We start from the raw sequence: 18243 nt of genomic DNA on the forward strand, positions 1-18243 counted from the left end.
GGTTTAGAACTATGGAAAGCAAATGTTAGTGGTGAACCTGGATTAGGGAGGAAGAAAGTAAAAATATAAAGGAACAAATGATTAAAGTGTATTTTTAAAATAACTGATTATTGTTAGGATCATAAGTAAAAGGAAATGAAGCCAAAACAAGTGTGTTCAACCCTAGCACAGGTTGTATTAAACAATCAGAGAACAAATTTTCTGGAAATAGTGCAACTGAAATTAACAAAAATTAAGTAGAAAATATAGGTGGTTTGAAAAAGGCTATGTTACACACATAGAAAAATAAAATAGACTGGTAAAAGTAAAGAGAAAACTGGAAAATCAGATTGAGGAATATCAAAGTCAATGGAAAATTTATTTGCTAAGATAGTGTTAATCTGAAAATAGATTTGAAATTAATAAAATAACTCTTTCACCCCCAAAATATGCATAGTTCATAAATTATACATACAGATAAATAGAAATAATTTAATAGATCTTATTAATATTAATAGATAGAAATTTTACATAGTGTAGACTATGAGATTACTCACAATTTACAAGAAATCATTACCAAAATCTAGTGAATCTTAACCAAGAATTTTAGAAAGCTAATAAAGGTAGAAAAGTAGGTCAATATAAAGGTCAATAACAATATGGAAGGCATCTTGAATAATTTTAAATAAATATTATATATGTATGTATACAAGAGGAAGGAAATAAAACCATTGAGTACTTACTCTGTTATAGGCATTGTGCTAAAAGGAAAGCATGATATAATAGAAATTTCAATGGACTTGAAGTAAAAGGATTTGGACCCTAACAACAATGTCACTTCCTAGCTTTAGTTCTTAAATCAAGCATTTCATTTCTTACATGTAAAATCTAGATGTCAATATTTCTACTATATGACTCAGTGTCATCATTAAATCATATGTGTGTATGTGTACATTTGTATATACATATGTATGTGTATATATTATATGTAGTTAAATAATTGAAATATATTTCTGAAAATTAATATATTACCTTTCTTCCAGTTAAGAAAGTATATCAGATTAATTCAACTAATTCGTGTTAGTAAGGTTTCATAAACTATTATATAAAGAATGCTGGTCATAATGTATCTAAAGTAACCTTAAATTTGGAAAGATCTGAGTTCGATTTATACCTCTGATTCTTAAAATTATGTAACCATAATAACCTAATCTCTCAGTGGTCTTGAACTACAAAAAAAGTTATTAATCCACATCAGTCAAAGGAGTTCTCCATACCATATGAAAGCATAGGTATATTCCAAATTAATAAATAATTAAAAAGGAAGTAAATAAATGGATGAATAAATGTATATTTGGAAAAATAAATAAATGTACACTGAAATCCTATATGTAATTATGTCATTTATTTTTCACTTATATGAAAACCAAAGCATAGAACTATAGTTACATGCCAAAATGTATGCAGCAAATTAACAAGATCACTGGGAATAGAAAGCATATCCCACAAGCCTAGATCAGGGCTCTATTTATTAGATCATGCTGCTGTCCTCCTCTGAAGAAAACTGAACTTGGGAAGCATAAAAAGCTAATTATTCTTCTAGATCAATTTTTACAAAACACCTGGGAAGCAGGCCCAGAGCAATTGAGACATCTGAGAAGTTCACAAGTATTATTTTCAAGGGACTAATAGCATACAAGCTCTCCAAATTGTCTTTAGAAAGTAATATGCGACACCAGATGGGAGGTCACAGGGCTGGAGTCAGGAGGTGAAACAATGCTTGGAACATTTTCACAATGCCCAGCAATAAGGCACATGGGAAGAAAGAGGAACTATCCTGATCCCTTTTCAGCCCAATTAGAGTTTAAAGTCTATATGAAACCCTGCTTAGTTTGTCAAAGGATGAAGGAAAATAACAAGTACCTCAATTAACAGTTTTGGAGTTTGACATGTAAGGTGTTGCCCAAAACTGTGCCAAGGTCTACTGGGCACAGATGATGAATTTCTGTACAAAACCCATGGAGTCACCATGGAGACTTAAAACAGAGCAGATTTATTGCATTTTCAAACATTTATGTTTGTTTAATTCTCATGCTTTGATGGACAGGGAATGCCTTTTCTGCACTTCAGGATGCCGTGTAGAAAGACTTTAGCCAAAACAGTGGGTAAACCTGTGTGTGTAATCGCTTGCCAAGTTAACTCTCTAAGTGAAGCAGGAACATTAGTCCCCTTCTCTGGAGGAAGCAGCTGGGAGAATGGTGGCCAGAGGAGCAATAGATAGTGTTTGAAAAAAGCAGCTATAAAATTGTACATCTGTGCCAGAAGCATCCACCACAAAATAGTAAAAGGGAAAGCTGGTTAGCTGGAAGAACAGAGAAAATCAAACTCCCTTGTGAGAATAATCACAGTAAGGTCACAGCAAACAGATTATGTCTTCATTAAATGCAACTCCTCCCTATTACCCCCATAAACAAAGAGAAATCAAAGAAAGAGACCACTATCTTCTCACCCAAAGGGGGAAAAAAAAACAAAAAATGAATGATCTGAAGCCATTGGATGGGGTAAAGAGCTTGAAGTGAAAATACAGCCTACTGCTGCTGCATCCGGATGGGTTTAGAATAAATTGAGATTCCTAGTCTAGTCTGCTCATACTCACACCACTAACTGATTGTCTAATTCTGGCCAAGTGCCCCAGACTTCTATAAGCTAAGGGTGTTGGATGCAAGTATATATTATACCCACTTCAGAATGAAAAAAAAAATGTGGTACTGGTTATAGGAATGGGATATAGTTCAGCTCAAAAACCTAAAGTAAATATTTACCAATTATGGTAAAAGCTCTTCAACGAGGCAGGAACTAGCAGCTGAGGAAGCAGGGATGGGAAGCCAGTTTTTTTTTTTTGCCTGTATCCTATCTTCAGAGCTGCTTTATGGTTCTTTACTTAGACTTAAAGGTTTATTTTTCAGGTATGTGTGGATTTGTGATCTGAACCTGCCCTCATTCCCACTGTGATAGATTTTTTTAATGGTGATTGGGAACAGAGATAACAATATATACTTTGCATACTTGCCATATTTCTGTAATTTTTATATAAGGAATTATTGCAGAGTACATGAGATGGCCTATAGCCCAATATAGTGAAACAAATACATAGAATCATTGATCTAGAATAGAAATGACCTCAAAAGTCATATAATCTAACCCCTAGATTTTACAGTTGAGGAAAATTGAAGTCCAAGGATGTTAAGTGATTTGGTCAGTCACACAAGTATGAAACATCAAGGACAGGATTTGAACCCAGTTCTTTTGATTTTGGTTATTTTACATATTATTATCCTCTTCAAAATCCAATCATACTTACCTATCCCACATCACAAGAGATACTGTAGCTCTCCTGTCATTGACTTTTCACGGGCTTTCTCCCATGCCTGGATATCATCTTATCCTGGATTTCTTATTTCTTTCAAGACTCAGATCAACTATGATCTGCTGTCTGAAACCTCCCCTGATTCCCCCAGTCTCTAGTATAAACTTTCCTACAAAATGACCTTCTGTTAATTTTGCATATATTGTATGTATGGATGTATATATCCATTAGAAATCAATTACTAGCTGGAGAAAAGATTGGTTCACTTCTATCTTTGTAACTTCAGCCTTTAATAATAGCTGGCATTAGTAAGCACTTAAATACTTGTTGACTGATTCTTTGCTTCCAGAGCCACTGCTCAGTCTAGAGCAGTGATGGGCAAACTTTTTAAAGAGGGGGCCAAAGGAAAGGAAATGCTCATCTGTCAGTCTGCTTCTAAGGCAACACTTTTGAAGTTTCATTATATTTTATCCTACTCATTGTATTCATCAGATTAGGAATAATGTTGCAGGACCAGTTGGATAGAACATTTCAGGGGGCATAAATGGCCCACAGGCCATAGTTTGCCCATCACTGGTCTAGAGTATCATGTAACTTATTATTCATATGTATTGCCAATATTTTGAATTCACTTTTTCTTTAACTATTGGGAACACAGAAATGAAAAAGAAAGATCAGAAAGAGGCAAAATAATTAAATAACCACTTGAGTTCATATGTAAAAGAGCAAAAGTAGAAAGTAGAAAAGTACCTATAGGAAGCATTGCCAACATTTACCTATGATAACTAGGTACTAGGGTTCTGTCCTTAAGAGTAATTAAATTCTACCTGGTCACTCAATTGTTAAGTTTTCTTTTTAGTTCAACTGGCAGATAATCTAATGACCCAAAGATAGAGAGAAATATTTATGATGATAAACTGTTTTTATAGAAAGACTTTCTTCTCCACTATAATCTACCTACTCCCACACACAAACACACACACACACATACACACACATGCAATCAGACTATCAGGACTACCTCACGCACAATTCCTTTTCTTTTGTACTTACATTTCACAGGAATGGAATGGTAAAACACATTGAAGTGTTTTAGAAAAATAACTTTTTTAAGCCATTAACTGACTCTTTCTTGTCCCAGGGTTGCTTTTACTTCATTCCTTACTCTCCCCAGCATTGCACAGCTCTCTCTGAATTCATGTATCTAAAGAAATACAGATTTCAAAAGCAAAATATTAGAAAAAACTCTTGGGGAATAGGGGAATAGAACATTGAAAGAAATCTAACATGGTGCAATGGAAAGAAGACTAAAGCTGGAGTTTAAAGATCTGAGTTTGAATCCCCATGCTCTTATTATCCAACAAGAGAGCTGGTGGATTTCCAGAGTATTTACAAAGGACTTGGCAAATCTACAAACATGAATTATTAGTATTTTCTAGATGATCATGGGGAAATCAGTTGCCCCTTTGGCCTCAGTTTCCACATCTGTACAATTAAGAAGTTTGTCTGATCAGCTCTGACATCTTTTTTGCCTTTGAATCCAAAGAAAGTTCTTATCACTCACCAGATACATTTAAACATTTAGAAATTATCCTTTTTGCCTTGCTCCCAGGACCATCAACAAGTAGTCTCCCTATTCATGAGGGTGAAAACTATCCATCTGTCTCTCTGTGTCTCTCTGTGACTCTCTCTGTGTCTCTCTGTCTCTGTCACTCTGCCTCTCTCTCTCCCTTTCCTTTCTTCACTCTCCCTCCCTCCCTCCTTCTCCCTTGAAGAAAAGAGGAAAGTTACTGCAAAGGAGCCTTGGGTCTGTAGCTCGGAAGCCGTTACTGTGGCGTCACTTCTCTATGATTCTCCCCCCTCCTGACACCCTGTGGAAGTGTATCCTAACTGGTGCTGGGAACGAGGTAGAAGGAGTGTGCTCCATGTGATTGCCGGTTGAGCAGAGCTGCAGTCTCTGCTGCAAGTTCTCTTCGGGCTCCTGAGGGAAGGAGGTCACTAGGTACCTGGGTCAGGGTGCGGAGACTGGAACAATGCCAGCGTCCTCCCAATGTCCCAGCCTTTCATTTCTCCCACATTTGAGCCCTTTGTTAATTGATGTGCCTGTGACTATTGGCTGAAGTTCTCCTAGTGATTTGCATGAACGGAGAGGGAGTGTCTTTTGCTGCTCTCACATCAGTAGCTAAATGACTGCAGTTTCACTGGGAATGAACTGCCCAGGGAATGAGAGGCGCTCAGGAACCCTAAGAGTCAGCTGGCTGCGGGAGAACCGGCAGCAGCCTCTGGATATGGGTCATCTCTACGGTCCCAGGAGCAGCACCAGTCGGAGGAACCTGCCGGTAAGTGAGAGGACTCAGAAGCCCCACCACCTGCTCAAGTTGCAAGGACCTCTGGAAAGGCAGTTGTGGGGCCTCAAAGCTTTGCTTTTTCTGAGCCTTCTAGCTTGATCTAAACTTCATGGGAGCGATTGGGGAGAGGAGGGAGGGAGGAAAGGAGGGAGAGAAGGAGGAAGAGTTTGGAAAAATCTATTTACCACAAAACGAAAGTCATCGACTGGGACTAGGGGAAGGAAGAGAGAGATAGGGGTACAGAAGGTAATTTTGGGAAGTGAAAATGTTACACGTTTAAATCATAGAAGAAGGGGTGCAGTCTTTTAGTCATTTTTAGATACAGGGGTTTAAAGCCTGCTTCCACACTTGCCACTGTGGGTAGAGCTTCTACTCAATTGCAAATGACATTATTTTGCATAATCATTTTTCTGTGTTTGGTTTCAGTCCCCCAGGGGAGGAGGATTAGTGAGGGTTTGTGAGAGGGTGGGGAGAGCTCTCCTCTTTCCAACTAGATTTTGTGTTGCGTATTGGAAATGAGAATCTCTCATCCTTCCTGCTTTAAAGGATTTGTATGCTTCACGGCACAGCATGTTATTGGGGGCACCAGAGGCAAGGGGATTTAAATGGGAAAGAAACTCCCGGATTCACCTACCAATCCTTCCCTTCCTTTCCTTTTGGTGCTGCCTTTTTGCACATGAGTGAGATCTTCAGTCTTGTGTGTGTTGCAATGAACATTTGACAGCCTGGCTGCTTGCTGGATTATTTAGTGGGTGGAGGGATGGAGTGAGGAAACCAAGCGAGTAGGGGAATGGAGGGAGCTGTGAAAACAAACTCTTTCTCTGTGTCCTATAAAGCAAGCACCCTTTTCACTAGCCTGAGCATGATCATCTGTGTGCCTGAGGCGTCCCTGACTGAGTTATTTGGGGAGGTGGGAGGTCAGGTGAGAATAATGGACTGCATCCCTGATGAGTTCTATAGCCCCTAGTCTCTAATTTCAATATGCTTCTCTCTGTGTGCCTGTGTGTCCTCTCTTCCTCCTCGCCTCCAGCATCTGTTACTGTTTTTCCTGTTCGTGGGACCTTTCAACTGCTTCGCAAGTTACAGTCGAGCCACAGAGCTCTTCTACAGCCTGAACGAGGGGCTACCGGCTGGAGTGCTCATTGGTAGCCTTGCAGAGGACTTGCAGCTTGTCCCCCAGGCAGCATCAGCAGAGGCGGCAGTGGCAGCAGGGGGTGAGGAAGACCCGCAACTGCACCAGCACCCTGGAGAGGAATGGGACCCCCCTCTTTCCTTCAGTTTGGCGTCCCAAGGGTTAGGTGATCAGTATGTGACCCTGGACAACAGTTCAGGGGAGCTGCACACTTCTACACGAGAAATTGACCGAGAGGCGCTCTGTCTTGAAGGAGGTGGGGGAGGCGGCGGTGGGGGAGGCGGGAGGAGTGGCATCTCAGTCTCCTCCTCAGCTTCCTCAGAATCTTGTGTCTTGCTCCTGGATGTCCTAGTCCTGCCTCAGGAGTACTTCAGATTTGTGAAAGTGAAAATTGCCATCCGGGACATCAATGACAATGCACCTCAGTTCCCTGTGTCCCAGATCTTTGTCTCAGTTCCTGAAAATGCACCTGTCAACACCCGACTAGCCATTGAGCATCCCGCCCTGGACCCAGATGTGGGTATTAATGGGGTTCAAACTTATCGCCTCTTGGACTATCACGGTGTCTTTACCCTGGATGTTGAGGAGAATGAAAATGGAGAGCGCACCCCATACCTAATTGTCATGGGGTCATTAGACAGGGAGATTCGAGACCAGTATGTAACCATCATCATTGCAGAAGATGGTGGCTCTCCACCTCTCATGGGGAGTGCCACTCTCACTATTGGCATCAGTGATATTAATGACAATTGCCCCCTTTTCACAGACTCACAGGTCAATGTGACTGTGTATGGAAATGCCTCAGTGGGCACTTCTGTGGCAGGTGTCCAGGCTGTGGATAGAGACTTGGGTGCCAATGCTCAGATCACCTACTCCTATAGCCAGAAGGTTCCACAGGTATCAAAAGATCTCTTCCACCTGAATGAAATCACTGGAGTCATTAAACTCTTCAAAAAGATTGGGGGCAGTGTTCTGAGATTACACAAACTCACTATACTTGCCAATGGACCAGGCTGCATTCCAGCTGTAATCACTGTCCTGGTGACCATCATCAAAGTAGTTTTTCGTCCACCTGAAATAGTCCCTCGTTATATTGCTAATGAAGTTGAAGGAATGGTTTACTTAAAGGAGTTGGAACCAGTTAACACCCCAGTTGCATTTTTCACTATCAGAGACCCAGAAGATAAATATAAGGTGAATTGCTACCTGGATGGTGATGGACCATTCAGATTATCTCCCTATCAACCATACAGCAATGAATACTTGTTGGAAACCTCAAAGCCTTTAGACTATGAGATGCAACCTCTCTATGAGATAACTGTGGTAGCCTGGAACTCTGAGGGATTTCATGTTAAAAAGGTCATTAAAATCCAGATTCTAGATGACAATGACAATGCACCTGTCTTCACTCAACCATTGATAGAACTATCTATTGAAGAAAATAATGCACCAAATGCCTTTCTGACAAAGTTGCATGCCACAGATGCTGACAGTGGGGAGAGAGGTCAAGTTTCTTATTTCCTTGGACCTGATGCACCATCATATTTTTTGTTAGACAGGATCACAGGGATTTTAACTGTGTCCACTCAGTTGGACAGAGAAGAAAAAGAAAAATACAGGTACACGGTAAAAGCAGTTGACTCTGGGGTACCACCCCAAGAGTCAATAGCTACAGTTGCCATCACTGTGTTGGATAAAAATGACAATAGCCCTAGGTTTATCAACAAGGATTTCAGCTTTTTCGTGCCAGAAAACTTCCCAGGTTTTGGTGAAATTGGAGTAATCAGTGTCACAGATGCAGATGCAGGACGAAATGGATGGGTTGCCCTTTCAGTGATGAACCAAAGTGATATTTTTGTCATTGACACTGGAAAGGGCATGTTGAGAGCAAAAGTCTCTCTGGACAGGGAGCAACAAAGTTCCTATATTTTGTGGGTTGAAGCTGTTGATGGAGGTGAACCTGCCCTCTCCTCTACTGCAAAAATAACAATTCTTCTTCTTGACATCAATGACAACCCTCCTCTTGTCCTGTTTCCTCAGTCAAATATGTCTTATCTATTGGTCCTACCTTCTACACTACCTGGCTCACCAGTTACAGAAGTCTATGCTGTTGACAAAGACACTGGTATGAATGCTGTCATAGCTTACAGCATAATAGGGAGAAGAGGTCCTCGTCCTGAATCCTTTAGGATAGACCCCAAAACTGGCAACATTACTTTGGAAGAGACATTGATGCAGAATGATTATGGGCTTTACCGTTTGCTGGTTAAAGTGAGTGACCATGGTTATCCTGAGCCCCTCCATTCCACTGTCATGGTAAATCTATTTGTCAATGACACTGTTAGCAATGAGAGCTACATTGAAAGTCTGTTGAGAAAGGAACCTGAGATCAGCATAGAGGAAAAAGAGCCACAAATTTCAATAGAACCTACTCACCGAAAAGTGGAATCAGCATCTTGTGTGCCCACTTTAGTTGCCCTGTCTGTGATAAGTTTGGCATCTATCACGTTAGTAACTGGGATGGGAATATACATCTGTCTAAGGAAAGGGAAAAAGCATCACCGGGAAAATGACAATTTGGAAGTACAAATCCCACTGAAAGGAAAACTTGACTTACATATGATAGAGAGGAAACCAATGGAGATTTCTAATATTTGATGTTTCCAGGGGGGGAAACTGAGACGGATGTTTGGCCTTGGACAGGCCACAAACATAATCATAGGTGTGCTGATTGGCAGTTCCAATGAAGGACGAATAATTTATAACTTATATTGTATTGTAAATAACTGTTTACAAGTTTTATAAAATTCCAATTCAGGTCTTATAAAATGTGTACAGCGTTTTTTAAATGAAAAGTTAGTATTAACAGTTAGTGTACTGCTGATAAACGGCTTTCCATCATTTGCAGCTTTCATACATCAACCAGGTCATTGAGTAAAAAAAGAGAGTAAGAAATTGAAGTTTAAGTCAGAAGTTATTTTAACCACCAGAGGGCATCCGTTGTTCCTATGCAGAAGGTGTTTAGAGATATTGTACATGACAGGTATTGTATATGAAAATAATGACAAAATATATTTTAAATACATTGTTTTAAACATAAAATATACATAAATCTAAAATAAATGGAGATTTTGTTCTACTTGTATGTATGATAATGAAAGGAGAAGAAATGCACTGGTAAAATGGAATGTTTATTACCTCACAAAAATAACATGTACAGTATGATAGAGAAGGCATTAACAAGAAGTGCAATTTCTTTTTACCAAGGATAGAAAACATTGCCATGTAATGAAAATCCGAACTGCTGAATAGTGTTCTTTTCATTTCCTCTCAACTCCAATAGCTTTCTGTTTGTTCTACCATTTTGCTTGCCATCTTGGGGGTGGGGGATGCATTTACCCTTTCTTGCAGAAGATGTAAATGAAACAATTGTGCCCATGTCCAAACAGCCAGATGCAAAGGGATGCTTTGACCCTTTAGCTGTCTCAGAGCTGTTGAAAAAATTTTTGTGCTTCCTCAACTTGTCTGCTGTGCTTCTTATCTGAGTTAAACAAATTAGATTTTACATGTTTTCTTCAGCTTTCATAGGAAAAATAGAAATCACTTTACAATTTTAGAAGTTAATTCACAGAAAGTCTTAGCTGTTCAGGAGTGATATTTCACGTGGGAGACATTACTATTGTTATTGTTGCTGTTATTTAAGTTTACTGGCTCCTATTTCTGACTTTTGTTCTTTGACTTTAGATAGCCACAAGCTTCTTTTTAAGCTCCATGGCAGATTTTCTGGATAATTTATTCTTGACTACATCTTTTGCAATACAAGCAGCAGGTTCATCATTGATGAATCCCTTTCACCCCATTGTGCAAGCCGAGAAAAAGAAAAATCTTTCATATGAGGGTTATGTCAAACATATCTGTGTAAAGAAAAATATGTCAGCTTAAAAATGGGTCATTTTACTTTCCAGCATCTTATGTCTGATTGTACCAAAAGTGTTTATATGTCTGCAAATTAAAGCTATATATTTTCATAACTTCTTTCTCTTGGTTACCCTTCTGACTATAAAATTCACTAAATTGCTTTCTGAAAGTATTTGTTAGTTCTGCCTTATTTAAATCTTAGGAAAGTAGTTATCAAAAACTAAACATATTGAAAATAGAGTTCACTTTTAAAATAATTCTTAAATGTGTGAATGTGTGTGCATATGTTTCAAAGAGCTATATATACACAAAGGAATATATTCCACTTGACACATGCATTTCTTTAAAAAATTATGACACTAGATTTTGGACATTCTTTTGGTTTGTTTCCCTTACTTAAGTTAAATTATGAATTAGAAAAATCGCAGTTCCTGAAATGCAATGGATTCTAGTCACTTTCGTAGGGAGAAAGTTTTATCCAAAACAAAATGAAACAAAGCAGTCTTGTAGTATCCTCTGGTAGCTTGCATCTTTGCTCTATTCAGTTCTCCTTTGTCTCATAATGAAATGTTAAACATATTAAGAACCTGACTCACAGTCAGGAGGAGATATGTATAATGTGAAGTAAAAGTTATTTGTCAATGTAGGGCAGATAAAAAGGCTAACTGAGAAAGTTTCATTACCAGTGCCACTTATTGAGAGGAAACAGCAGAGTGCCTTGTAGAGAATAGACACTTAACATTTATCAAATAGGATTTTTACTATGTTCTTGGCCTCTCTTACTCAAATGTATAAACGTTCCAGCTAATACCACCTATGTTCATTAACTACCTCATATATTCCTTACTAAAAAATAGAAAGAAAAGTAGCTTCTTATGTAAAAAAAACCACACTCGAAATACCAAAGCTCCCAAATGTGCAACATTTTAGCCTTTGATATAAAAATTAAAATATTTGCCTTGTCTAATTGAAGATCACTTAAGGGTTGTTTTAGAAAAACTGAATTTTTATAGTTCTATAAAAATATTTAAAACAGTAATAAGGAGCCATATTTTTGAATTCTGTCTTTTACCAGAATGACCCATATTAAAAAAAATCTCTTTCCCATCAAAATACTAAAAACATGAATAACAAAGGATGCTAAAAGCAAATTAGACTAGAGATAAAAGGCCCATTTTACTAACACCTTGTGCTAGAACAGTTGCCAAAATGTATGCTAATCATGTCAATGTTGGTAGTTGAGCTGGCACAAAAATAAATGTTCCATTCATTAAAAATCCCAATATCCATTTAACAGTTTGAGAACGAGTGAGTGCTCTTTGCCCAGTTTAATGAAGAAGAGATTGCTGTGGTATTTGGACTGCCAAAAAGAGATGCCCTTAACAGTGCAGAGAAAATCACACCTTAATACGAACTGGGAAATTAAAAACTACAATAGTTGGTTTTAGTTCCCTTCAAGTAGGCACATGAAAACAGTTTAGGTTATTTGATTCTTTCAGTAAATGTATTTCCCCTAAAGAATTTTCCAGGTCTAAAAGAAAACAATTTTATATATTTCTGGCATCTTGACTTGTTAACAAGTTTATGGGCTCCCTGCATTTGAGTAGGTGGGAAACGTGGCAACTTGGATGCTTCTCATGAATGTATTAGGCTTAATTTTGGTAACAAATGAAGTCTCATTATTACAATGCTATTAGAGATGGAGGGGGAGGTGATCTGACTAAATGGAACTCTTATCAAGCTGCTCATTTGTGCAGAAAAAAAATTCAATTGACAACTATAAGAAGGACAATTACACAGGCTTCTCACCTCTGGAAACCAGGGTTCAAACTTTCATTGGTGAAATGAGCTGTGTAATAATCCTCTGCCTTCTGGCAGACAGCAGTGCAAATGATGGAGACACTGAGTCCCTCAGCCATATTTGCTTGCACTGACAACATAAGTTCACAGAATCCCCAGAATGCAGTGCTGTTTCCTCTCAGGACAAAGGTACGGCAGCAGGATATACAGGACACAGGTAGTGGCAACTGCTGCTTTTTTATAATGAATGCTTTGTACCCCAAATGACCTTTCTATAATAACCATGGAGATAAAATAAACATTGGCCAAACTTGCATTAACCTGCCAAGGGAGTTTGAACCAAAAAAGGGAAAAACACAAATTAAACCCTGCTTTCAGCGCATCCATCTGTGAAAGGAATAAAAGGTGATGTACAATTGTGACTCTGGCATTTTAAAAGTATTTGCTGAATCTTACTTCAATAATGCCAAATTTCTAATACTATCCTTGCTGGATATTCCTGTAATACAGTTGTTTCCTTTGCAAAATTTCCAACTTGAAAAAATATCCTCCTTGAATGAATGGTGTTAATATGTTATCTTCTAGCCTCCCCAGAAATGAGTGCAAGATGTAGGTGACTCTAATCAAAAAATTCTTAGCTATACAATCATTTGATACAAAATCAATTCACCTAATAATGATTGACTAGAACATTCAAAGCATTCTAAAATTATTTTTAAATTCATTATTGTTAATTAAATAGAATATCTAAAATTCATTGACTCTAAATTTGGCAAAATTAATTACATAATTATCTTCCTATAAAACACTATGTTTTGGGATCATAGAATTGAAGAATGGAAGGGAATCCAAAGGTCAACTGTTTTTTTTTCTAAAATCTTCATTTTATATATGATTTTGAAAATGGTTAGATGACTTACCAAAATTACACAAGGTATGAAGCCAATATTGGAAACTGTTTCAATTTTGTCTTTTTGTCTTCAGGGCTTAGGAAATTGCCTGGTACATAGTAAGCACTTAATAAATGCTAGTGAATTGACTAGAGAGGTTAGTCAATGTAGCCAAAGGAACAGAGTTCTAATCTGACTTTTATCACCTAATACCAAAGTGATCATTCAAGTTCTCTGGATCTTAGATTTCTCAGTTGTAAAATGGGGCTCTATGGATGATCCCTTCCAGTTTTACATCTGACTTCTACAGTTAGAATTTCATATACTTCAGGTGGTCCTGACAGGACAATTTTTCTGGCATTTTAGCAAAATGTTACTTGTGTCATTGAATACAATTTCCCATAGGAATGCCTAGTTGTCATAACACAAGAGATCTGACTTTGTTTCAAAAAATATTATAGCTATAAGGATGAATGGATGAATAGATAGAAAGACAGATAAATAGATAGACAGACAGATGGATAGATAGATAGATAGATAGATAGATAGATAGATAGATAAAATAGGGCATATAGGATAGATATAGATATTTAGATTTTGAAGGGGAAAATTTTCAGAGAAAAATCTAATCTAATACATCAACTCATCTAAATTTTCAACAAATAAGAATATTAATAGTAAAGGGTTAAGTGACTTGCCCCAAATGATACAAGTGATATATATATATATATATATATATATATATATATATATATATATATAACAGATTTCTCAGTTCTTTCTCTAAAGTTCTTTCCTTTGAAGCAATATTATAGCTGTTCCCACCCTTCTACTTATACTCCTCCTGGAAGGTTTTGTATGTACAGGCTTTGAGAGTGAACACAACAGAGCTTTGATTTGGGAGTTCTGTTTACCCAAGATATACAAAAAAGTGAGTAACTTTTAAGCTTTAATGGCCTTTACTGTAGACATGCCTCCATTCAATACAAACTAATGTCCATATATTTCTGTTGTTGTTGTTGTTGTTGTTGTTGTTGTTTTCAAATATGACAATAGTGGAAATTATCTGCTTTTTTCTAGAATCACTACTAGGGAGAGTAGAGGTGGGTAACTAAGTAACTATTTTCTTAATGTACAGGACCTTAAATGAATCCTAGTGTTTGATTAGTCCATAAAATAGGTCATGCTTTCTTCACTGTAAAATAAGAATACTAATGCATATACATGTCCTATACTACATATATATGAATACTTTTGTACGTGTATACATGCACATATTTGTACCTATTTGTGTACATATATACACATATAAACACACCTGTTTGTCTATCATGAATAGACATTGACAAAGTCATATTTAGTCTTCCCAGATATACAGATGATAACAAGATTAGATTAGATTTCTTATTCTTTTTTTGTTATTCAATTGTTATAGTTGTGTCTGATTCTTTGTGCTCCAATTTAAAGTTTTCTTGTCAAAGATACAGGAATGTTTTGTCATTTCCTTCTCTAGCTCATTATATAGATAAAGATACTGAGGCAAACATGGTTAAAAGAATTGTCCAGGATCACATAGCTAGTGTCTGAGATCAGACTCAATTCAAGTCTTACTGACTTTGGGCTAGGCACTTTATCTATAGCAGTGATTCCCAAAGTGGGAGCCACCACCCCCTGGTGGGTGCTGTAGCTATCCAGGGGAGCGGTGATGGTCACAGGTGCATTTATCTTTCCTATTAATTGCTATTAAAATTTTTTTAAAATTAATTTCCAGGGGGTGCTAAGTAATATTTCTTCTGGAAAGGCCAAAAAAGTTTGGGAACCACTGATCTATAGTGTAGATTTTATTTTATTTTTCTTTAAATACTATCTATTCATTCCATTCTTCTGTTATTTGTTTTTAGAGCCATTTACCTGTTTTTGTTTCCATAGAAACTCCATGAGGACCCAGTTTATGATTTGAATCATTTGACATTATTTGTATCTATCCCGTTATTGAAATTTCCATTATCATTCTCTTAGTCTAGGACATCATTATCTCATATTTAGATGATATTCAACATGATTTTGCCAAATTGATCTTCCAAACTGATAGCTCTGATTATGCCATCCTGATGCTCAAAAATCATACATTCCACTCCCTACATTAGGTAGAAAAAATGTTTTTAAAAGAGAGTTCATGAAGTCCACCTCTGTCAAAGTATCAAGGTAGAACCAATCTTTGGGTCCTAAAAGAAGTAACTTATTGTTTTTCTTATTTAAGAAATGATTATTTCACATATCTAACCTTCTTTTTCCCAAGGACAAACCCACAAATCTAAAAGTTTCATAGAGACACTAATTAGATCATTTGGTAGAGGAGAGCAAACTAGAAAGGAGTTGTGGTTCCCTCTCATTCAGGTTCTGAAAGGTTTGTATTTTATAGGTTTTATTTTAAGATGTTTTTCCATTGTTACAAAAGGGCAATTTGAAATCAAGTTTACACAGATATTAGTTAATGTAAAAATTCAATAAAATTTGAATGATGGCAAAATATAAAAGCAACCCAAATGCAAGCTTGAGTGGACCCCAAAAATCCTGTTTGGGGACCCAAAAATATTATGAGTGTCTCCAGGACCCAAGGAAAACCAAAATACCTTTTAACCATCTCTGGGAATTCCTGAGGTTACTGTGGTCAATAAAATATCCACAACTTATAGTTAAATTTTTTTTGAATTACATTATATGCAATTTTTATGTTTATATTGAATTTGGAATTGCCCTTTTATACTCTAAATGCTTGATTACCCATCCCATTTAAATCTCAATCTCTCAAACTTACTCTCCTTCTCTTTCTCTATTTCTGTCACTATCTTTCTCTATTTTATTTAAAAGCTTCAGCTCATCAATAATCTTTTTACCATTATTCATGCCACAAAGACTACTAGATATAAAAAGAATTTCTAGAGCTGTAGTGTTTTGTCAGTGTATCTGTAGGGCTTCAGGTAGAAGGATGAAGCCATGAAGTTTAGTGAGCCTCTCCTCATTTTTGTTCCTTGTAACATATTTTTAGTAGAAGCATGTGGGGAAAATTTCTACAAAAGTCCCAGTACTCTAGTACTCCTAAAAGATATTTGGTGAAAAAAAATGGGTATTTTATAAAAATTAGAGAAAAGCAGGCAATATAATTACATTACCATAGCAATGTGTACTCCATAATTTATTTTAAAGTTCCATTAGTTATCATAGTTACTTGCCTAAATGTCCTCTTCTCTTATTTGAATATAAATTCAATTAGGGAAAGTGATTTTTTTCGGATTATTTTGTCTTCTAGCACACCTAGCAATATTCTCTGGATGCAGTAAGTACTTTGAGAAAAATTCAAGTATGCGTTGTGTTAAATGGAAGTAAACATCTTCATTTTACAGATAACAAACCTAAAGCACAAATATGGACAGCAAGATTTGGCAGATCAAGGAGACAAAAGGAAGGGAAATGATATAATATCCAGAAAGCAGCCAAAGCCACATTAAAATGAATAAAAAGATAAATAAAATATTTTGCTTTTAATTTCAAAATATGAGGTCTAATTTTAAGTCAGATGTGTGGAAGTTGCCATAAAAACATTTTTGTGCCTGAAAAGACAATGGGTAAGATATTTAATTTTAATTGGGAAAAAAAGAAATAAAAATTTTAGAATAAGGTATTATAGAGTTTCATCTAAGTAAAGAGGTCAGTCAGAAAATGCTATCTAGCCACCCAGAAGACTCATAATGTAGTGGTATATACCTAGAGATATAAAATAAAAATTATTAATGATTCCTATTCTGAAATAATTTATAATAAAAAAGAGGGGGAAAGCCTGGCAAGTAAAAAAGTCACATCAACATTCCTAAAAAATACAGTGTACAATTTAACACAGTGTATAAAAAGTGCATGAGTCGAGATTTGGAAAGCAGGTAGGCAATGTGAATCAGGGATAGTTTCATGGACCTTAAGCACTCAAATGAATGAAATTTAGAATAATGGTGAAAGGAATATTGGGAAAAGTAGATCTAAATATGAAAGTCTGATTATAGTGGAAAATGGTTCATTCAATGGAAAGGTGAAAGAGAACAAAAATAAAACAGAGAAGGACAAAGATTAGGTAATTATTATGTTGAAAGACAAATATTATTATTAACAAATATAATGTAGTCATCATTAAGAATAGAAAGAAGTATAAGATATTCTCTGCTGTTTAAGACCTTATAACATAGTTCAATAGACAACATCTATACAGGGAAAGATATATAAGGGCAAATATTAACTGTATGATATGGAAGAAGTAACATAAGAGTTCAAAAAAAGGGCTTATGTTGTGAAGCAATCAGAGGAAAGCTTTTATGTAAGGTGGCATTTAATCAGCATCTTGATAGAAGTCTAAAGACTTAGAAATTCACAGAGGAAAGGTGAGGAAGAATTCAAATCAACCAGAATTTATTAAGAATCAATGAATTAATCAACAGGAATTTAGCGAGTATTCACTAAGTGTTAGACATTGTACCAAATGTTGGAATATAAAGGTAAAGCGAGAACAGTCTTCACCTCAGACATTTACATTTGAATAGAGAAGGAAACATATGCATAATCTAGGAAATATCAGATACATGCCAACTAGGAGCCCTTACACCTTTTCTTCACCTCCATACAGAAACATATCTGGTAAGCAAGGTAGTGTGTGATGATGTATGCCCCTGGGACAACAACCAAATTTGAAAGGCCTTCATTCCAAGTAGATAGACCTTTTTATGCCTTTATGGGAATAGGAAAAGAAGTCAGTATGGCTGGAGA

General features: G+C 36.6%; 1 protein-coding gene across 1 annotated transcript; it reads left to right on the forward strand.

The window, feature by feature from the left end:
* The first annotated feature begins 5532 nt into the window (after nt 1–5532).
* PCDH20 (protocadherin 20) lies at nt 5533–9484 on the forward strand. The gene is made up of 2 exons (XM_044667340.1): nt 5533–5685; nt 6725–9484. Exons 1-2 carry the CDS (start codon nt 5533–5535, stop codon nt 9482–9484), a joined length of 2913 nt encoding a protein of 970 aa, XP_044523275.1.
* Nucleotides 9485–18243: the final 8759 nt, after the last annotated feature.

The sequence above is a fragment of the Gracilinanus agilis genome, chromosome 3 (genome assembly GCF_016433145.1).
Source record: "Gracilinanus agilis isolate LMUSP501 chromosome 3, AgileGrace, whole genome shotgun sequence".
NCBI classification, from domain to species: domain Eukaryota; kingdom Metazoa; phylum Chordata; class Mammalia; order Didelphimorphia; family Didelphidae; genus Gracilinanus; species Gracilinanus agilis.